The sequence below is a fragment of the Leuciscus leuciscus genome (genome assembly GCF_965113295.1).
Source record: "Leuciscus leuciscus genome assembly, chromosome: 2".
Taxonomy (NCBI): Eukaryota; Metazoa; Chordata; class Actinopteri; order Cypriniformes; family Leuciscidae; genus Leuciscus; species Leuciscus leuciscus.
Genome location: NC_138726.1, coordinates 54,505,469 through 54,528,459, shown reverse-complemented (window position 1 = coordinate 54,528,459; position 22,991 = coordinate 54,505,469). Strand labels below are relative to the sequence as shown.

At 42.5% G+C, this 22,991-nt stretch overlaps 1 protein-coding gene across 2 annotated transcripts in view; it reads left to right on the top strand.

The window, feature by feature from the left end:
• Positions 1–22,991, top strand: part of LOC309493196 (3'-5' exoribonuclease HELZ2) — a 35,959-nt gene that overhangs the window by 8,748 nt on the left and 4,220 nt on the right. For both annotated transcript variants that reach the window (XM_082162319.1, XM_082162318.1), the window contains exons 4-10: positions 18,378–18,509; positions 18,853–19,023; positions 19,375–19,519; positions 20,051–20,149; positions 21,093–21,285; positions 22,377–22,511; positions 22,590–22,802. In XM_082162319.1, coding sequence (XP_082018445.1) covers positions 18,378–18,509; positions 18,853–19,023; positions 19,375–19,519; positions 20,051–20,149; positions 21,093–21,285; positions 22,377–22,511; positions 22,590–22,802 — 1,088 coding nt within the window. The remainder of the gene's footprint in view (positions 1–18,377; positions 18,510–18,852; positions 19,024–19,374; positions 19,520–20,050; positions 20,150–21,092; positions 21,286–22,376; positions 22,512–22,589; positions 22,803–22,991) is intronic.

Genomic DNA, 22,991 nt, shown 5'->3' with positions numbered 1-22,991 from the left:
GTGGTAACGGCAGCAGATTCAAGTGTCGATGCTGTGGTCCATATGAATGTCTGCAGTCTGTCATCAGCCAATGTAAATTGTCTTTCTTGTTGTTTCCAAAAAAAGATAAATTCGAGCTGAACCCCATTTGTGAGTGTGTCCTTCCACATCCGTTACACTGGTGCCGTGACTCCGTGGATCCCTTGATCAGCTTGATGCAGATCGACCGTGATTGCTGTGTGCAGATCGAGTTCATCGGTGGTTCAAGTCTTCATTGCTGTGAGCAGGTCGAGTTCGTCAGAGGGGTCAAGTCTTCAATGCTTTGGATGCGGACAGTATACACATACTCACACATTGTCATTGGGACTGTACATTAGTTTATTACATACACAACGCATGGACATATGGAATGTAGTTCTGATTTGACTGTCATCGCGATCAGGATATCATTTCAAGTAGTGAGCTTTCTCATAATCAATCTCGTTGATATTTTTCTTGTTTTATTTTATTTATTTATTTTTTTCATGCACAACTTTTGATTTCATTATGGCTGAGAAACCTGAATATGATGGTGATCTGGATGCATCATGTTATGGTAACATGGGTTTCCCTAGAGGAAGGGGTACATGGTTACTGAGTAGCGCCGAAGGTGGTCATTTCCGTGAAGACGTTAGTCGGGGGGTTGGACGACCACAGTTATATGATGACAACGGTAGGGGTATTGGGTTGAGTCAGTTCCCGGGTGGTACTCCTGTTGGTCGGATTCCTGGTGAGGGTCCATACACCTCGACACCTGGTGTTGATAGAGTTGCTTTTGACCACCTCACAGACATGGTAGGCCAGTTAGGTTCGCAAATTGGCGAGTCGATAGTTGCAAAACTAGTGTCTGCTGGCTTAGTTAATGCAAATGCTGATTGCCAAACCAATTCACTCAGTTACACTCAGGCACCAACACGTACTGAACAGTGTACACATACACAAATGATGGCACCACAAGTTACAGTGCACATGAAGTCTGAACATGACTCATTTAGGGGCGATGGCTCTGATAAGTATGGCATTGAGGAGTGGGTGGACAGGACAAAAGCTTACTTAAGAAAGCAAAAGTGCCCTGTTCATGAGCAAGCCGAAGAGATAATGAGTAGATTAGCTGGAAAGGCAAGAGATGTTGTCAAAGTCAGCCTTCGCAGTGATGACATGCTTAACGTCAAGCAGGAACCTGGGTTAATTTATGGCATTCTTATGCAGTACTTCAGTGAATCTACCTCTTGCTTGCCACTTGCAGATTTTTATGCCACTCTCCCCAGAGCCAAAGAGAATCCTGTGGACTACTGGATTCGAATTAACAAAGCGGCTGATCTGGCAGATGAGGGACTGCGAAGACAAGGCAAACGTTTCGACAACATAGGAGAGGAGGTAACACGGATGTTTGTTAAATTCTGTCCTGACCCCAGTTTGGCGAGTATGTTCAGATGCAAGCCTGTTCAAGAATGGAGTGCAAAAGAAATACAGAGCAGGATTGATGATCACCAGAGGGAATTTAGAAGCCGGGGAAATAGTACAGCGAATCTACGGAGCCACACAACTGCAGTGTTCAACAGTGAACATATGTACGATTGCCCCAAGACGGAGTCGCCTTCTGTTCCGGTCCAATCATTCAGTTCTATGCCTGATAGTCAGGCACGTCGCCAGCCTGAGCCTACACCAGCACCCAATCTGGCACAGCATCAGCCCTCCTCCTGCTCAACTCCGGCCCCAGCGATGTCTCAACACACACAGCAGGCTGAGAGTCAGTTGCTCACTCGAATGATGGAGATGATGGAGCAGCTCATGGGCAGGGTGCAATTTCGTGATGTTTCCAACCCAAGGCATGGCTCTAGACAGCAGCGCAGTTTTGTCAGAAGTGCCTGTCGAGTCTGTAATGACAGCAAACACACCACGGTGACACACTGCATGACGGACAAACTGTGTTTTACATGCTTTTCCCCTGGGCACACAAAGAAGGACTGTCCTAAACACTCCTCTGCCCAGACACAACTTGAGGGAAACTAGCAGACCCGTATTCGGAGGGAGGCAGTGCGGGTCCTCATTGTAACTCCCAAGCCATTGATGATTGTGAGTCTGAGAATACATACATTTTAGCCAAAGGAAGTCTTGATCATTCAGAAGTCATTTATCAGAACACGCACATTGTAGGCGGACGTGACAGCCTATTTTATACGCCAGTGAAGATTGGAGACATGGTGACATTACATGCAATGTTGGACAGTGGTTCGATGGCCTGCACTATAAATGAGTCTGCTGAGATGAAACTGAGATCAGCTGGTGCAGTGGATGAATCCAGTGAGTTCAAAACTGATGTCACCCTTGTAGGATGCGGAGGGCTGCGTGTGAAACCTAAATCATCATTCAATGTTACCATGGAAGTGTATGGTATAAAGATGGCAGTACCCACCTTAGTGGTTCCTGGGCAACATGATGAGCTGATAATTGGGACTAATGTCATTAAACACATTCTCAGATACTTCAAATTATGCGATGGATTTTGGCAGGCTCTGTCTAGTCCAACTTCAGCAGACCCTGAGTGTGAAAGTTTCTTGTCGATGCTTGCTGGATTGGACCGCTGGAGAGGAGAAGAGATTCCTGGGAAGATAGGAACAGTCAGATGCAATTCAGCTGTCCAGCTCGAGCCGGGCCGTGAGTATTTAGTATGGGGGAAGCTGCCCAAATCCGCTGTTGTGTCCCCAGGAAGTGCAGTCATGACTGAACCTACATCATCTCACTCAGCTCCCAGAGGTGTTATGGTGGCTAGACTAATCACGTCTCTGTGGCAAGATGGATGGGTCCCCTTGAAACTTATCAACACATCAGGCAGTCCAGTGTTATTGAGACGGAATGCAAAAATTGCAGATCTTTATCCGTGCATTGCGCTTGAAGATCTTGATCACACCAGTGCAGTCAATCCTTTTCTGGTAAACTGCCCCACTAGTTTGTCTGATGTGGCCGACACGTCACCTGTGAAAGAGCGACTGAAGTCAGTTGGTCTGGACAGTCTTAACATTGACTCGTGTGATATCTCGGATGTCTGCAAGCAACGGTTGCTGAACCTAATACTGAGTTACGAAGACATCTTTTCACGTGACCATCTGGATTGTGGGGAAGCAAGGGGTTTTGTCCATAGAATACACCTCTCAGACACCAGACCGTTCAGGCTTCCGTTCAGAAGAGTAGCACCCAGTCAATATCAAAAACTGCGACAGGTGTTATCTGAAATGGAGGAGAAGGAGATCATTCGGCGATCCACCAGCGAGTACGCGTCTCCTCTCGTTTTGGTCTGGAAGAAGAATGGAGACCTGCGTGTGTGCACTGACTTCCGTTGGCTGAACAGGAGAACGCTGAAGGACGCGCACCCTCTTCCTCACCAGGCGGATTGTTTGGCAGCACTTGGCGGTAACGCCCTCTTTAGCACAATGGATTTGACGTCCGGATTCTATAATATGCCGCTGCATGAGGAGGACCGCAAGTTTACCGCCTTTACTACACCTATGGGCCTTTTCGAGTACAATCGTTTACCCCAAGGTCTCTGCAACAGTCCTGGCAGCTTCATGCGTATGATGACCAACATATTCGGGGATGAAAACTTTCTCAGTCTCCTGTGTTATCTGGACGATCTGATTGTCTTCGGCCCAGACGAGAAAACCGCTATTGATCGCTTGGAAATGGTGTTTGGCAGGCTTCGCACACACAATCTTAAGCTGGCTCCAAAGAAGTGTCACCTAATGAGAAAATCAGTGAAGTTCCTTGGGCATATGATTGATCAGACGGGTGTTTCTACGGACCCAAGTAAAGTTGAAAGCATCTCTAAGATAAACAGTTTAGATTTGATGGAGCTTGATGGAACAACTCCTTCTCAGAAGAAGATAAGATCATTCTTGGGAATGGTGAATTACTACCAGCACTTTGTTCCAAACTATTCTGCCGTAGCCAAGCCACTTTTTAATCTTCTGAAGGGTCAAAAGACGACAGCGAGGAATTTGAGGAAGCTGGGTCATGCTCGTCAGAATAGGAAGCTGAAATCTAGTGACTGGACACAAGCACAGGACCAGGCAGTTGAGCGGCTGAAAACATCATTGGTTGAGAGCGTTGTCCTTGCCCATCCAGATTTTGATCGCCCTTTCATACTGGCAACGGATGCCTCCTTAGACGGTATTGGAGCTGTGCTCTCTCAGGTCACAGAGGGGGAGACAAAAGCCAGGCCTGTAGCCTTCGCCAGTAAGTCCCTTTCTCGGTCGCAGCAAAATTATCCAGCACATCGTTTGGAGTTTTTGGCCTTAAAATGGTCAATATGTGATAAATTCAGTCATTGGCTCAAAGGACATGAATTCACTGTCTTGACTGACAATAATCCTTTGGCTCATATACTTACAAAACCCAAACTTGATTGCTGCGAACAACGCTGGGTGGCTAAGTTGGCTAGCTACAACTTCGACATAAAGTATGTGCCTGGTCCCCAGAACATAGTCGCTGATGCCCTGAGCAGGATTTCATTTGTCAAAACTGATGTTACGCAGAGACTGCTCAAAGAGCCATATGGAGCACTACTGGCTGGTTCCAGAGGGATGTCTACAGATTCTGTGCAGGGTGCGTTCAGACGTTCCTGTGATTCAGATAGGAGGCTGAGTGTCATTAATCTAGGCCAGTCATGCAGACCAGACAAAAAGCAGACCAAAGACCTTCTAACTGTCTCGAATGCAGACGTCTCTGCTATATTGAACTCACATGTTGAGTGGAACATCGGAGCCAGAGCACGAGCAATGTCTGTCATTGATCACTTACCTCAGTTGATGTCAGAAGGGCAGGACACGTTGCCAACATATTCAGAACAGGAACTGCGTGAAAAACAGCTCACAGACAAAATTTTGTCAAGAGTCTTGTATTATGTTGAGCGTCAGCGTAGGCCTTCAAGAAGAGAGAGGTCAAAGGAATCAATGAGTGTTCTTCGATACCTGAAGCACTGGGAGAAATTTGTTGTCAGAAGTGGTATCTTGTACAGAGTGTCCTGTGACCAACAATCAAGGAAAAAACGCTTTCAGTTTGTGGTCCCAGAGTCTTTAGTGAGTGTGATCTTGAAAGGAATCCATGACGACTGTGGTCACCAAGGTCAGTCGCGGAGTATTAGCCTTGCAAGGCAGCGCTTCTTTTGGCTGAACATGGAGCGAAATGCGAGGGACTATGTGCGCCTGTGTCATCGCTGCACTGTGAGCAAAACGATTGATCCTTCTGGTAGAGCACCCCTGGAGAACATTTCAACAAGTAGACCGTTAGAGCTTGTCTGCATAGACTTCTGGTCAGCTGAGGACTCTACTAACAAGTCTGTTGACGTTTTGGTGATAACCGATCACTTTACGAGGTTAGCACAAGCCTTTGTGTGTAGAGATCAATCTGCCAAACAGGTTGCCAGGATAATATGGGACAGGTATTTTTGCATCTACGGCCTGCCAGAACGCATCCATAGCGACCAAGGTCCGAGTTTTGAAAGTAAATTGATCCGAGAGCTTCTAAGGGTCTCTGGAGTGAACAAGTCGCGCACAACACCGTATCACCCAATGGGTAATGGAAGTGTGGAGCGCTTTAATAGAACCCTTGGAAATATGATTCGGGCTTTGTCACCAGATGTGAAGAGAGATTGGCCGAGACGGTTGCAGACACTGACATTTCTGTATAATTGCACAATCCATGAGACGACAGGTTATGCTCCTTTTTATTTGATGTTCGGGCGTGTACCCCGTCTGCCCATTGACATTCTGTTTCGATCTGTCTTGAATGATCCAGATGTGACCTGCTGTGAAAAGTTCGTATCCACTCTGGTCAAAGATCTGAAAGAAGCGTTACAGATTGCTCAAGAACATGCAATGAAGGAACAGAAAAGACATGCAGAGTTGTACAACCGAAGGGTAAAAGGACTACTTATCGAAACAGGTGACCAGGTGCTCTTAGCGAATAAAACCGAAAGGGGTAAGAAGAAAGTCGCTGACAGGTGGGAGTCAACAGTTTACACTGTTGTGGATCGTAAACCAGACACTCATACTTATAGGATCCGTAATCCAGCCACAGGTCAGGAAAAAGTGGTTCATCGCAACCTGTTGATGTTGGTGAATTTCTTACCAGTGAACGTTGAGCACCCTCAGTCTGATCAACTTTCTTCCCAGAGGTCGTCTTCAGTCCTGTCATTGTGTGCAGTGGAGGATGAGTCTTTAGGAGGAGATGCGGTAGTATCTGAGCACACAGAGGATAGCTACAGCAGTGTTACAATGGATGACTCTGTGATGACGAGAGGCAAGGTGATAGCCTCATGTGATGATGCTGACGTTAATTGTGAGGATGATTCTATGTCAGTTCAGGAATCTGATACCAGAAACAGAACGATAAGTTGGGTTTCGGAGCTGCCTGAGGGATCACATCATGAGTCTGATCAAACCCCAAGTGGAGTTCTGGTAGATCCTGTAGCTGAGGCCTTCCTTTCGGCACCAAAAAGCCATATATCTGACATGTCAAGAGATGTAAGAACATCTGTTTCTGATGGAGACACAAGAGGCGGTTCAGATTCACATGAATCCGATTCTGAGACAGTCCTGTCTGCCCAGCCACCCTCTCAAACTCCTACCAACACACATGTAGCTGACCCTGAGAATGTACCGCAAAGTTCTAGCTCAGTCACACAGGTTAGGACACGTTTTGGTCGAGTCGTTAGACCTGTTGAAAGATTAATACATGTGATGTCTACACAGGCTGTGGTTCAGGATACAAAACACAATGTTCAAGCTGTTTGCAAGTCATTGTTTAGGGCTTTCTCTGCTTAGAACAAGACTTTTGTTTTCGTGCCTGTTGGCATATTGTCTAAAATAGTGTTAAGGCTGTTTTATAGTCTAAAAGCAGTAGTTCAGATTAAGCACATACCTAAAGAAATGGGTTGCCTTCACATCTTGGAGTACACCTGGTGTATCTCAAAATTTTTTTTTTTTTTTTTTTTGGTATTGTAATGGTGAATAGAGTATTGAAGGATATTGCGGAATGTATGTAGATGTTCTGCTGTCAGTAGCTGGTGAGAGAGCTTAGCGCTACTCTCTCATCACTTCGTCCTTAAGGGATAATTGGTTTTTGACTGTCCTCCTATAGGAGTTTCTTTCGTATTGTGAAGTTTATTATTGTGAACTGAAGGAAAAGTGTTCCGTTGTTGATATTCCCCTGGTCATGCATATATTTTATGTAATTCAGTGGGGGTGGATGTAACAGGGTTAAAAAGAACATTTAATTTAAAGAGTATTGTGTGAATTTCATAAAATAAGGTATTTGGTTGTATTTATTGGTGTTAGAAGGCTCCCCTCCTGTGGCTATTAATGGTACTGCAGATATTGAATTTTGTCGCTCTTCTCTTGCCGTACCGCAGCAGATTCAAGTGTCGATGCTGTGGGTATGTATGGTTTTTCATGCTCTGACGCATTAACAAATTAATTGTGAAAATTATACGTTTCAAGTGAATCTTTTTGACGCAATATATTTCATACATATGTAACGACAATGACTATGACATGCGGTCACATGCTGTTCAAATTAGTAAATCCTGATCTCCAAGTCTGCTTGAACGGTCAAAATTGCATCTTTGTGGCTCCCCCGAGGGACATTTGAGTCACATAAGGAAACCCTGTTTTCTTAGAATCCCCTCTAAAACCCCCATTTCAGCTCTGGACTCCCTGTGACTTTTACAACCTCACAGACTCGTGACATTCCAGAACACACACACACGTACACACACACACACACACACACACACACACACACACACACACACACCAACATCCTTTTGTGTTTAACTTAAAATGTGTGTAACTCAGACTGGTATCTGAATTTCCTGTATGTATGTGTGATTAATGTGTTGTGATCATACAGTTATGATCTTCGAGTGTTTGGATCTGAAATGTATTTTTGAAGAATGTTCTCCCAGTAGAATCGCATCCCGTAACCCGAGCTCATTGGCAGGTCATAAAATTTGACCACAGAGCTATCCAGCCCTATGCATGAGATAACAGGGTCGCAACATTCCAACACACACACACATACAAACACACTCTGGACTGTGAAACAGAAACCCCCTACAGAAAAGGACTTTTACCCATAAAGTCACTCCTAAAGGTACTAAATATATAAATTTGTGTGTTAAGAGGTGTGTGTAACCCATAGGAAAGCATATGTCCTATTTGTGACCTTAATAGAACTGCTATTGCCTATACAAATGCATAATAATGTATCGTTGCATGGCTACAACGCCTAGATTCTATTTTTGATATCTTTGTAATCCTCTCCAGCTAACGGAGTTGAATTCCTATAACAGAATTCAGTGATGCGCATTGTTTTATAAGTTCATATGTCTGGAGAAAATCCTCTCCAGTTAAAGTCAATCATGACTCATTCGAGTGGGCGTGTCTAACCGGACAAAGGAATCTTCCCGCTCGAAAAATCTCGACAGCTGATTCGTCCTTCACGAAGGAGGGGACGGCACCTGGGACACTGATAAAAGTCCAAAATCTCTTCTCTTCCCTCTCTCATCCTTCCGCTTCCAACTCATCCAACTTCTCTGGACCCTCCTCCCCGGCGCAGCGCTTCTCCAAGGAACATCTGAAGGAGGCCCTGGCCTTCTCCATCGAACGAACCCATGTTCCAGTCGTAGCTGCCGGTCTCTGCAACTAAGATTTCCAGCCTCTCCCATCCCGGGAGACGAATCTGAACTTTCTCGGTAACATCACATTCAGTGAGCCTTTCAAGCTTCCCGCGACACCGGAAGACGCAGCAGAAACAGGACACCATCCTCGCTTCTTGCATCAGCTTCAGCCTGACCAAAAAGAGAACTCGCAAGTATATTGATTCCTATAAAAGCTGTTCCAGGTGTCTAGGTCTTAGGTCTGTGGACTAAGTTACCCTCTATCTTCCCTCTATATCTTTCTTTCTTTCATTTCATGTTTTTGTGTTCGGTTAAATGTTTATTGGTGTTTGCATTTTTACGTACGTTTATGTTTGTAGTTTATATAATCTCTAGTGTGTGCCATTTTATTAATAAACCCATTTATACTTTTAATTGTCTCTGTGTTTGAAAACCCACCTTATAAAAGTCAATGAAATTTCAAGATCTAAGCTACAAGCTCGATATTGACTACCTTGAGTAGTTTTAATTCATAAACTCAGAAAGTTTGATATTCGCGGCCAGAAGATAAAACTTTCGTGGAGTTTAAAAGGGATACCCCTTCTTAACTGTAATGATCAGACAGTACAGAACAAGGTAATCTCGATAATTGATAAAATAAATGTACATGCGACTTATGAATTATGACCATGCGTTATAAATATTAATATTCCCTATAGTCTTGAGCTAATTCACATTTACCCCGAGTCGTTTACGTTACATTTATTATGGTGGAGAATCCAAAAGCAGTTTCAAACTTCATTTTTGTGGGCAAATTCAGTTTCAGTTGAATGTGTATTATTGGTATTAATAATTGTAGGCTATACGCGCGTTTTGAAGTGTGAGATAAGTCGCCAAGGCGAACTCACCCAGCTGATCGCGGGCACAAAGCCAGCCCAGCTCTGCTAAAACTGCAGTCCATGACATTACATCTGTCTCTGTAAAGACGAAGCAAAACTCTTTGCAGTTGATACATGTAACATGATTTAAACCGACTAAATGAAGACGAAGGATCTCTTTTAGGACGAAGACGTAAATCTGATAGTTTTCAGTCGTAATAGGCCTTATGATATACAATACGTTAACGATAACTCCTGGTCAGAAATTGGCCTCGCGATCCAATTTCGTAAACCTACGCAAAAATCATAAAAGTGCTATTTTGATTAATGCTTATGGGAGATGAGCAGATGATAAGTCCTGCTCACAGCTGTTCTGATGCCTGGTGTGCTCACAGCTTAAGTAAATAGATGTTCAACGCCTGTTTGCTCACAGTTTCTAGTGATTAAAACACGAAGTTTTAATGCCTGTTGTCATGTAAACCGTTTTATATGTATAATATGTAATTGGAGGCCAGTTTTATGAATTAAGAAAACGGATGATAATCCCTGTTCTTCTTCTTTAAACCGTCTCATGTGTATAATATATAATGTGTAAATTGGAGACCAGTTTTATGAATTAAGAAAAGACGATAATCCCTGTTCTTATTCTAAAACCGTCTCAATGTGTAATGCATAATGTGTAATTCCTGTTAGTCACATGTTGTGAAACTCGCGTCAGTCTTCCGCATGCAACAGAAGCGCAAAACACCACGTGATTCCAAAAAAAAAAATCTGCTGAATTACGCCACTGACCGACACTAGAGGGCAGCCTCTAAGTCTGGGGCAGTTCTCAAATTACGCGCCCCCAACCGACGTCATCCTGCGTGAGCGTCGCCTCCCACTGACGTCAGCCTGCGCGAGCGCAACTACGCCATCTCGTGGCGTTCTAAGATAATACTTGCTTTCAATTTCTTTTTCTCTCTGCATTCATTTTTCTCTCTCAAATACTTAACTGCATTCAAGCTTAGCTTATGCTGATATTATTTGGAGTTAGACAATTCCTTTTTCTGTTTTCGACGGTCACACTTTAAGTTAAGTTCGAAAAAAAAAAGGAAAACTTTTCGAATTAAAAACTTAGATTCGATTCACTCAGTTCATTGATAGGTCCGCCTAGGAAGAAGCACGCCACCGTGTGGCGATCTTGGGTCGACTTATCAATATCTGTTTAACCCCCAGTCTGCAATTGAAGTGTCTCATTGCCACCCTTTTCGTTTGATTATTTTTTTTTTTATAATCAATACTAATAACTTCAGTGTTATTGTAAGGATTATAGGAAGTCATTCTGAATTTCAGTTTTGATTATTTTTAGTATGGATACATCACTGTTATCATTCTAATTTTCTTTCCTTCCTTATTATTAGTATTTTGGACCTCTCCTTGCATGCTTATTTGAATTTTAATTTAAACAAGTTTGCATTTTTCAAATTGTGTCTATTCAACCAGGTGGACCACTGAGAGGAAACACGGCCCTCACCCTTGTGGCACAAACCCACTGCCGGGGCCTTTTCCTCTGCCTGCGTCTCAAACCTGTGTTGTTTATTCAAATTTTATTTCATTGATAATTATTTTTCTCTTCCCTCTTTCTCCAGTCTCTCCAAGGGGGGGGGGGGGGGTAGGTTATTCTGATAATTACAACCAATTATCGTAATTTCCTTTGTTGTATCATTATTTTAGTAAAGCCTTTGCCTCTGACTCCTGCATACCTATTTACTCAATTTGATGAAACCAGAAAGCCTTAATTTACTTTAAGTCCAACATTGTAATCCCTCATTGTGTATCTATTGGCAGGACTCAGTCAGTGCACTGTGGTGAATGAGACGTCATCACTGGTTGGTTTCCGGTGGGCGGGGATCATCTGTCCGACGTTACTGACACTGCACTCCTTCTGGTGTTGGGACCGTCGGAGGGTCTGACCGCGCCCGCTGGTTTCCACCTGGATGACCTCTATTCACCCCAGGTGAACTAAAATTTGATAGAACCCATCCACTTATTAGGAACCACAGAATACTAGCTATTCCTTCGGGTGTATTTTAAGTGCTTGGACTCACCTTTCTCTCTCTAAGACAGACTTTCTTTCGAGGTCCTGTCCCGATAACCCACGCATCTCCTGGCCCGATCAGGAACTCTCGCAGTGTTAATAAGGCTTAGGCCTCTTTATTTTATTTTATTTTATCTTATTTGATTTATTTTCCTTAAATAACGCTCCCCGTGTTATTGTTTGTGACATTTCATTGCAGACCAATTCACTTCCTTGTGTTGTGTTTCCCTCTGATCTTCCCTACCTTCAACCTTGTCTCTTTCTCCACTCTGTTGTGATTTGTTTCTTTCATTTCACTTAGACACAGAACCTAAGAGAGACCCCAGGAAAAGCTGAATAATAGAGTGACGATCAAAGCGGGCGTCGCTAAAACGACCCCCAGGCTACCGCCTGTCCAAATTTCTATTGTGGGTTTCATCCATACCCACGAAATTGGCTCAGCTAACTGTCGGCATCAGTTAGCCCCGAAATTCTCATAAACGGCATAGCCCGTATGAGTATAGCTCATTTGACCCTAAAACAAACTTGCATTTTGTCTCTTTTTGTGTGTGCTGTGCTTCTCTCGCCAACAGTAAGCCGAGATGTCGAGCTCACCCTGTCCTGCAGTCCGCTGGGACGACCTTGAGGCATGGCTGAGGGACATAACAAAGACCGTGCTGCCCCAGGACCCACATCGCTCGAGCCAAGAGCAACGGGACACAGACCTGAGCCAGTTCGAGCCCCATGATCCAGCCCAGACATACAGCCACGAGCAGCTGTCCAAAATCTTCGGAGACCTCGCACTCAAACTCGTCGCCAGGGCCCGGGACAGCGAAAGGAGCAACGCCGACCTGCAGCAAAAGACAGCCGCACTACAGCTCCAGGCCACAGAAGCCCGGAAGGACCGAGCCCACACACAGAGTCGGCTAGACCAGCTAATCTTCCTGACCGAGGAAGAGGACGAGACGGACACAACGCTACAACAGGAAGTTGAAAGACTTCAAAATGCCCTGGACGATCTTCATCGGCACACAGACCTTACCACAGAGAATCAACACCGTTCCAGGCCAGCAGGTGGCGGCACGACTGTGACGGTGCCCGTCCAAAGCGTCGGACCGACCGCTCGGAAAGATTCTGGAACCAGCATCACCCGCCGTCCAGAACTCCAAGCCCAGACCGTCGAACCTGTAACCACTCTCTCCAGAACACTGGTGAGGCAGAGTCTTCTTACATCACAGATGAAGACAGTGCAGCCACGTCTGACACAGACACAGAAAACGAACACTGACACCTACTGCTTCAAGGTCCTGACTGACCTGCAGTTGAGTAACCAAACCAATGTCTGCGCCACATACAGACAACCCACCCACCCACCCTAACCATTGCAGTGATTACACAGCACAAACGAACTTTACCAACTACACTGCACGCCTCAGAGCCGCTAAAACGCTACCTCCGCTGTGTACAAAGAAAGTCATGCGGGCCTCTGATGAACAGACTTTTCCTATGCCACCACTTACCCCTCCACCACCCTCGCAGGCCATCCGAGCTCACTGACAACCAGTGCCTCAGACAGCTGTCTGCCACCACGCACATGTTGCGTTCACAAGACTTCAATACGCATTGTGCACCTGTTGCCATCACAGCGCCACAGCTCGTAAAGCCACAAAGCACAAGGGGGGGGGGCAGGCGTAACAATGACGCCACATGTGCCAAAAAGCCATGCATGGGACATCAAAGCATGTGGCATACCAACCTCAGCGAACCAAAAAGACTGTCCTAAACCAACTAAGGACCTCCATCGCTGGAATTTTTTTTTTCCTCTCCTTCTCTCTCTCTCTCTCCCTATCGCCTCTAACAGGATGCAGGCCGCAGTGGTTCGCGAGAAAGCAGCCACACTCACCAGGTCTGGCATCCGGCATCGCACGGAGAGAGCAACCCTGAGTCCTGAACACCAAGGCAGGACTCGCACTCAACACAGTCCCTCCAAGCATGGGCAACCGCCCAGCCTGAACACCTCACCTGTGTCCATACCTGGACCCCAGATGACACTGTGCGGTGCACCTCCACGGTAACCGACCACGCCCTGACTCCCGTCTTGGCTTTCACCCTGTACCAGACCCTACCAAATGTGAGCAGCCACAGCAAAGCTCACAAAGCCGTGTCTGGTGGTTTCCTATGGAACCGCAAAAAGGGGGTCCCGATCCGGGGCTCGCCTAAACCTCATTTGACCTGAGTCCTCAGTCATCAGCCGCTTGCCATCGACCATTGCGCTAATTTGTTGTTCGATAAAGTCCTTCCGAGGTCTTTATCTAACAAAAAGGGGGAATATGTAACGACAATGACTATGACATGCGGTCACATGCTGTTCAAATTAGTAAATCCTGATCTCCAAGTCTGCTTGAACGGTCAAAATTGCATCTTTGTGGCTCCCCCGAGGGACATTTGAGTCACATAAGGAAACCCTGTTTTCTTAGAATCCCCTCTAAAACCCCCATTTCAGCTCTGGACTCCCTGTGACTTTTACAACCTCACAGACTCGTGACATTCCAGAACACACACACACGTACACACACACACACACACACACACACACACACACACACACACACACCAACATCCTTTTGTGTTTAACTTAAAATGTGTGTAACTCAGACTGGTATCTGAATTTCCTGTATGTATGTGTGATTAATGTGTTGTGATCATACAGTTATGATCTTCGAGTGTTTGGATCTGAAATGTATTTTTGAAGAATGTTCTCCCAGTAGAATCGCATCCCGTAACCCGAGCTCATTGGCAGGTCATAAAATTTGACCACAGAGCTATCCAGCCCTATGCATGAGATAACAGGGTCGCAACATTCCAACACACACACACATACAAACACACTCTGGACTGTGAAACAGAAACCCCCTACAGAAAAGGACTTTTACCCATAAAGTCACTCCTAAAGGTACTAAATATATAAATTTGTGTGTTAAGAGGTGTGTGTAACCCATAGGAAAGCATATGTCCTATTTGTGACCTTAATAGAACTGCTATTGCCTATACAAATGCATAATAATGTATCGTTGCATGGCTACAACGCCTAGATTCTATTTTTGATATCTTTGTAATCCTCTCCAGCTAACGGAGTTGAATTCCTATAACAGAATTCAGTGATGCGCATTGTTTTATAAGTTCATATGTCTGGAGAAAATCCTCTCCAGTTAAAGTCAATCATGACTCATTCGAGTGGGCGTGTCTAACCGGACAAAGGAATCTTCCCGCTCGAAAAATCTCGACAGCTGATTCGTCCTTCACGAAGGAGGGGACGGCACCTGGGACACTGATAAAAGTCCAAAATCTCTTCTCTTCCCTCTCTCATCCTTCCGCTTCCAACTCATCCAACTTCTCTGGACCCTCCTCCCCGGCGCAGCGCTTCTCCAAGGAACATCTGAAGGAGGCCCTGGCCTTCTCCATCGAACGAACCCATGTTCCAGTCGTAGCTGCCGGTCTCTGCAACTAAGATTTCCAGCCTCTCCCATCCCGGGAGACGAATCTGAACTTTCTCGGTAACATCACATTCAGTGAGCCTTTCAAGCTTCCCGCGACACCGGAAGACGCAGCAGAAACAGGACACCATCCTCGCTTCTTGCATCAGCTTCAGCCTGACCAAAAAGAGAACTCGCAAGTATATTGATTCCTATAAAAGCTGTTCCAGGTGTCTAGGTCTTAGGTCTGTGGACTAAGTTACCCTCTATCTTCCCTCTATATCTTTCTTTCTTTCATTTCATGTTTTTGTGTTCGGTTAAATGTTTATTGGTGTTTGCATTTTTACGTACGTTTATGTTTGTAGTTTATATAATCTCTAGTGTGTGCCATTTTATTAATAAACCCATTTATACTTTTAATTGTCTCTGTGTTTGAAAACCCACCTTATAAAAGTCAATGAAATTTCAAGATCTAAGCTACAAGCTCGATATTGACTACCTTGAGTAGTTTTAATTCATAAACTCAGAAAGTTTGATATTCGCGGCCAGAAGATAAAACTTTCGTGGAGTTTAAAAGGGATACCCCTTCTTAACTGTAATGATCAGACAGTACAGAACAAGGTAATCTCGATAATTGATAAAATAAATGTACATGCGACTTATGAATTATGACCATGCGTTATAAATATTAATATTCCCTATAGTCTTGAGCTAATTCACATTTACCCCGAGTCGTTTACGTTACACATATATGTGAACATATAGATAATGCATTTAGCACTTTAACACGGTTGTTGAGAGTATTATAAGATGTATTGAATTTCCATGTGCGTCACACGTGCGAGCACGGATTCATTTCTCGTGACGATTGCGTCTGTCTTAACTATCTAACGATTATTTGTATTATGAGTTGAGTGAATGTGTCATTTCTATCTTTCTAGTCCATATGAATGTCTGCAGTCTGTCATCAGCCAATGTAAATTGTCTTTCTTGTTGTTTCCAAAAAAAGGTATGTTGCTTTCGTGTTTATTCTGTTATAATTGTTAACAAATGTTATTTGACAATTAATGAAGGATTACTGATGTTGTCTGCAATTAACTATTCTGTACATTTACATTGGTGTACTTATTATAAGTATTATGTTAAGTTTTTCACATTGTATATCATTACTATGTGTTTAATGTGAATAATACAAGTTAGTGGTAACGGCAGCAGATTCAAGTGTCGATGCTGTGGTCCATATGAATGTCTGCAGTCTGTCATCAGCCAATGTAAATTGTCTTTCTTGTTGTTTCCAAAAAAAGATAAATTCGAGCTGAACCCCATTTGTGAGTGTGTCCTTCCACATCCGTTACATGTGCATCCATCCATCCATCCATCCATCCAGCATTTAAATAAATCATGCAACGTGAAAGTGATTTACTGAGGTTTAACGCTCAAAAATGTTTGCTGTGATAGTTGCTGCTAGGAGGCAACAGAGGGATTAGAGAGTGTGTGGAAAAGAGAGAATTTTCTCCACTCATGTTAATTTATTTGAAATGCTAGAGGAAGTCATTATCCGAACTTATCATTTGCCAAGACATGTTATTCTTAATTTGCACTGTTCTTGGTAGATTGTGCTGGTCATTATGGAAATGATCTGGCTGTGTCTGTGTTCTTTAATTTGCATAGATCATCCGCAGAATATTCCACTCCCATCAGGGCTGTTAGGGGATGCATTTGGCTAGATCTTTTTCATTTTGGTTAATTTATGAATATGCTTTTGTTTAATGTTAGATTGTGCTAGTTCTTAATGATGCTATATCACTTATTTTAATACTACAAATGAATTAGTATACGTAAAAATACATATACTTTAAAAGTATTGTTCATGTATTGTTGGTCCGAGTTCATGTTCACTGTTGTGTAATGGCAATGTATACACAACCTTATTGCAGTGTTTTACCGATACATTAAATAAGCAGCAATCCTATGATTTTTCCATAGATTAGACTACCCTAGAATCTCATGCACTTTGCCAACTAATTGTTACGAACCGCTCTGAGACACGAGGGTTAAGATCCAAATGCAGCTTTATTGTGGGTAATCCAGAGGCGTATCCAGTAAACAGGCAATGGGTCAAAACACAGGTAGGCAGTCCAAACAAACCAACAAAGAAACACAAACAAAACAGGCAGGGACCAGAGGCAAAAGAGTAATCCAGGGAACAGGGCAAGAAATCCAAATAAACCAAAAGACTAGAAACCAGGGAAAACGCTCAGAATTGCAGTGTAACACTTAAACAAGACTTCGCAGTGAGTGAATGAATGAACATGGTATAAATAGACTGAGACTAACAGGGTGATGGGACACAGGTGAATGCAATCAGTGATAATGAGGTACAGGTGACTGTGATGAGTGATCAGAGATGAGTCCGGGCAGTGAGTATGGGAAATGTAGTCTGAGAGTGAACGTGAGTGTCTGATGTGGAGTGCCCTCTGGTGGCTCTCAAGGGCACTCCAGCTGGTGACCGTTACACTAATCCTAAACTAACTCTCTTTACTAAATAGTAAGACATTGCCCTGTTTGTTCTTTCTCTGGCTCATGTCTTGAATGCTTTGTCCGAGCAGCTGATAGAATTGAGATGCGGTAGAAAGAAATGTTACGCAATTTACTCGGGTTGATTTTCTAACGTCAAACTGATGCGAGTGCTAAATGATGAGTGACAGGACAGTACAGATCCTTAAAACCTAGGCTGTGTCCGAATCGCCCCCTATATCCTTAAAAATGGCACTATTTGAGGGAACAGACATTTTTAGTGGTGTCCGAAACCGTAGTGCATGTTATTAAGTACACTCATTCATTCCCATAATGCACCGCAATAACGAGTGTACAACCGATACGCTCAACAGCTAGAGAATACCCTTGACTAATATTTTTTCCTCCATCTGATATTTTTTTCCTTCACCATGTTCCTTTAGGGACTCTGTACAGCCCTGCACATGACAGGCGGGGGAAACAAATTCTTGAGATTTGTTTTGTAGACAAATATAAATGCCATTGCAATATTCTGCCTACATGTCAATTTCTGATACAAAAAAAATATATAGAAAAAAAAAATTATGAGTTTGACAAGAAGAAAAAGCATACAATACATGCACTTGGTGCTTTTGAGACTTTCATGTCCTGATGCCAGATGATTGAAGATTTTCTGTACATTTGTAACGGGGACACCTTGAATAAAATATTTCCATGCCTTGTCTATGAATATCTCATGTATGTGTTAATGTTGTCAAAACCTTCTTGTGTTGAATTAGATGCTGATGTAGAAAATGTCAACTTGTACAATGTGGACGAAAGCCTGAACCTGCCACTTCTGAATGAGAGCCAGCAGAAAGCTGTTGAGGAAGCTATGAAGAAACCTTTTACTGTGATTCAAGGCCCACCAGGTAAATACTGTACAATGTGTGTCCTCCAGTATTTCTGTAGTATGTTTGAAACTAGTGATGGCTATGATTATTTTCGCCAAAGGGGTTTGCAGTTCATTGAATCATTTGGAAGTTGTTACGGTTTCTCAGTCAGTATCAGTAATCAATACAGTGCTGAATAAAGTGGATATGTATCTGCAAGCACTTGAATTAAAAATATGCTTTTATTTGAGAAACTTTAACTGCTGTGTCATGTGAATAAGGTGCATTCACTTTTAAAGTGTTTTTGTGTGTGCTGCACTTTTGTGTGCTGTTTTGTTTTGTGTCCTCATGTGCCATACACCATAGCATTTTTCATCCACAGGTACTGGGAAAACAGTGGTTGGTATTCACATTGTTTACCAGTTTTTCATGAAGAACAAAGACTTTCTGGCCACTTCTGAATCTTCCAAATCAAACCCTGATCAGAAACCCCCGAAAAAGCCTGCCATCCTGTACTGTGGACCTTCGAACAAGTCTGTGGACATTGTTGCAGGTGAATTGTGTATAGTGTTTTATTTTTATTTTTTATATAGATAGCAGACCCTAGCAGTCTGATTATTCATACAAATATAGCTAGGGAGCTAGAAACATACAGTGTGCAAACATATGTAAACATGTGGACAATTGTTGAATGTGTGCTGTATTTACTAAAAAAGAAAACTGAGCATGAAAAGAGACAGTTTACTTTTATGAATGGGATTCTGACTCTTTTTAGAATGCAATGCCGAATAAAATCAAACTTGTGAGAAGCATTTGCATTTCCATGCATGTGTAAAATATGTTTCAGACTCTATTTTACTTGTTAAACAGTTTACTCACATTACCTGTTGATCTTGTGTCCCAGAGCAGTTGCTAAAACTCGGGGGAGTCCTAAAGCCTCTGAGAATCTACTGTGATCAGATGGAAATGCGTGAATTTCCATATCTGGACAGTAACCTGAAGCTTTGCCGCAGATCCCGCCGTGATGAAAAACCAAAGGAGGAGCTCAGGTAAGAGCTTTCTGTAAATGAAGCTTAAAAGTTGGACAAAAATGGGAGTGAAAAAGCAAGACAATGCCATCATGTACAGGGTGAAAAGCAACGGTCCTAGTACTGAGCCTTGAGGCACTCCATACTGAACTTGTGATCAGTATGACACACAATTCATTACTTCTACAAATTGGTAATGTTCAGATATGTACAATTTGAACCATGCCAATGCAATTCCACTAATGCCAACGTAATTTTCAAGTCTATTTAAAAGAATGTTGTGGTCTATTAATATCAAATGCTGCGCTAAGATCAAGTAACACTAATATGGAGATACAATCACGTTCAGAAGATAAATGCAAATCATTTGTAACTCTGATGAGAGGAGTCTCAGTACTATGAAATGGTCTAAATCCTGACAGGAAGACTGCAGCCAATGATAATAGTAGGATAATATAGTGTTGTAACATGACCTCATTACATCACATGTGTAGGTGGTGCACTTTACAACAGTGTGTGAATAAACCCATTAAACTTCTAATTCTGTTGCAGGGATATTACACTGATGTACCTTGTCCGTAAACCTGAAAATCATTTTTCAGAAAAAATAACAACCTTGGAAAGGAACTTAACAGAGGATGAAATAGATGAGTGAGTAAGACTAAAGTTTACATAAATGCCTGTGTGATGTTGGTAGAGAGTATGCTTTCAGAGGGTGGAAGTGTAGTAGACTGTTCTTGTATTTACTGCCACCATGAGGCCATTTAAAAAAAATATTCCAATGAAATAAAAATCTAGTATTAATTAATTAATTAATTAATTAATCTGTAGGATGGCCAGTCATGATTACTCAAATGTGAAACAGAGGTAACTAGTAAGATATTATGTGATGAAAAACTGTGTCAGGCACAATGTTCAGTGGGAAAAGATAGAAGATATAAAGTCACGAGAAAATACAGTCACAGACGTATCGATGTTGCTACTGTATGCAATGATATATGGTTAGAACACTGTTTTGACAATTTAACATTCAGAACAGAAACTGTTATGTTATATGTGGTGTTGTGTTTAGTGTTATGTTATCTTTTCAGAAGCTTACATTTCTAGAAATGCTTTCTAGCATCTCAACGACGATAAACTTTCATGTTAAGTAAAGGTTTTCTTAACTTTTTGGTGCAGGTTTGAATGGCAAGTGTATGTCAACAATATCTTTATAGTCCAGTGTTTCTCAATCCTGGTCCATCAGTGCAGAGTTGAGTTGCTGAGTTCAGGCATGAAGCATGAAGATAAAATAATAATCCTAATAAGATAGAATCAGATGTGTCTAATAAGGGAAAATGTGTTGTGTAGTGGAATTAAGAAACTTTGTTTTGGTAATTTAATGATTTTTGTGTGTGTGTGTGTGTGTGTGTGTGTGTGTGTGTGTGTGTGTGTGTGTGTGTGTGTGTGTGTGTGTGTGTGTGTGTGTGTGTGTGTGTGTGTGTGTGTGTGTGTGTGTGTGTGTGTGTGTGTGTGTGTGTGTGTGTGAATTTAGACCAAACAAATCCGTTTGTTGTATACAAATATGTATGACTTACAAAATGCGTCTTTGCAGGTACAAGAAGGTTTTGAAGGAAGCTCATCAGCATGAGATCAGGAAGTGTGATGTAGTTCTGTGCACCTGCGCTTCAGCATTGAAACCCGAGATCCGGGAGGTCATGGATTTCCGGCAGATACTCATTGATGAATGTGCCATGGCAACAGAGCCAGAGGCCTTCATCCCTTTAGTTTCCTACAATCCACAGCAGGTGAGCTCGGGGATGACATCATCATCATCATCATCATCGGTTTCTCCAAAACAAAAGACACAACAGATTCTGTTGTCTCCAAGTCTGTCCAAAATTGCCCCGTTCCCTAAAAAAAGTGTGTTAAAGAGATTTTTTTGCTAAAGATTTCATTCCCTAATCCCTATATATTTTCTAATTATTAAGATTATGCACAATGCATTTTGATTTATAGTTTCCTGTCTGAAATATCATTCACAAATTTTAACATGTCTTTCTTGACTCGGACAAAATTGGATTGTAAATGAAAAATAACTGTTTTTATTTCCGAGATTCAAAAGTAAAAAAATGCATATAATGAGGTTATCTGACAACAATCCAGAATAAATTGTAATATTTATCTATGCATAATGCTTTTTTACACAATATTTTTTAAAACTAGTTGGCAGTAAACATTATATACTAGGGGTGTAACAATATCGTGTCACAAAATATCACAATACAAAAATGCAACAATATGTATCGTGGATAGTGACAATATGTATCGTGGATAGTTCACCCAAAATCAAAATTAATGTGTGAGAAAAAATTCAAGTTTACAGAGTTTTAGTGTCAGTACTACATTGAACTACTATAATTTTTAATATAATGTATAATATTGCAATGGGGGAATATTTGTGGGTCCTGATAATGCCAAATGGCTTATGCTATCAGTAAAAAGCGACCTACATTATTTTAAATATATCCAGTCAGTGACAGAGTGCAAGCATATTCGTCTAAAATAGTTCTGTAGGCTATTTACAGCTTCAGAATCATGAATATTGTTATTCTGGCGTCACCATTGTCCTGTGCATTGGGTTAACAGCACCAATCCTATTCATTTACACCCACAATAATAGCAAATTTAGCATTTCAATCAACACAGCACATTTTTTGTATCATAATAATATCGTATTGTGAGTTCAGTATCATGATATCGTGACATGAGGGTATCGTTACACCCCTATTATAGACCATGCACTTTTGAGTAATTCTCAGCGTATATCACGTTAGGAGTGGAAGACAATCATATGCATCTTCACTTCGAATGAAAATCTCACTGGTTTCCTTTACAGATTGTTTTGCTGGGTGACCACAAACAGATCCGGCCGATAGTGCAGTGTGCCCTAGTGAAAAAGATGGGCATGCAGCGGTCTCTGTTTGAACGCTACATGGATCTGGCCATAATGCTGGACACTCAGTACAGAATGGTAAGAAACAATCAACAGAATCCGAACAAAACTTTCTCATTTTGCTTTGATGTTTAACAAAATGCACATGCATGTTAGCATGAAGAAATTTGCAGGTTTCCTTCAGAAGAGTTTTATGATGGCAAACTGAAAACAGGAGCTGAACGAGGACCCCCCTTCCTTCTTAACAAGAACGGACTGCCAACGCCGATCTTGTTTGGCCACGTCCAAGGAGAAGAAGTCAGTTTAGTGGTATCTACAGAAAAGGGCAACGAGAACTCAATGGCCAACACTGAGGAGGCAGAGCAGGCTGTAAGTCCAATACTGCCTTCAGTTCACAAGCGCATAAGAACACCACAGCAATGCCAGAATTTTCCAATAGCTCCTACTCGTGTGTTGATTAATGAATCATGAAGAAAGCAATTTGATATTCATCCTAAGTTAGTTAAAGGCAGGGTAGGCGATTTGTTCCAGAAACATTTTTTGTTATGCTGGTTGAAA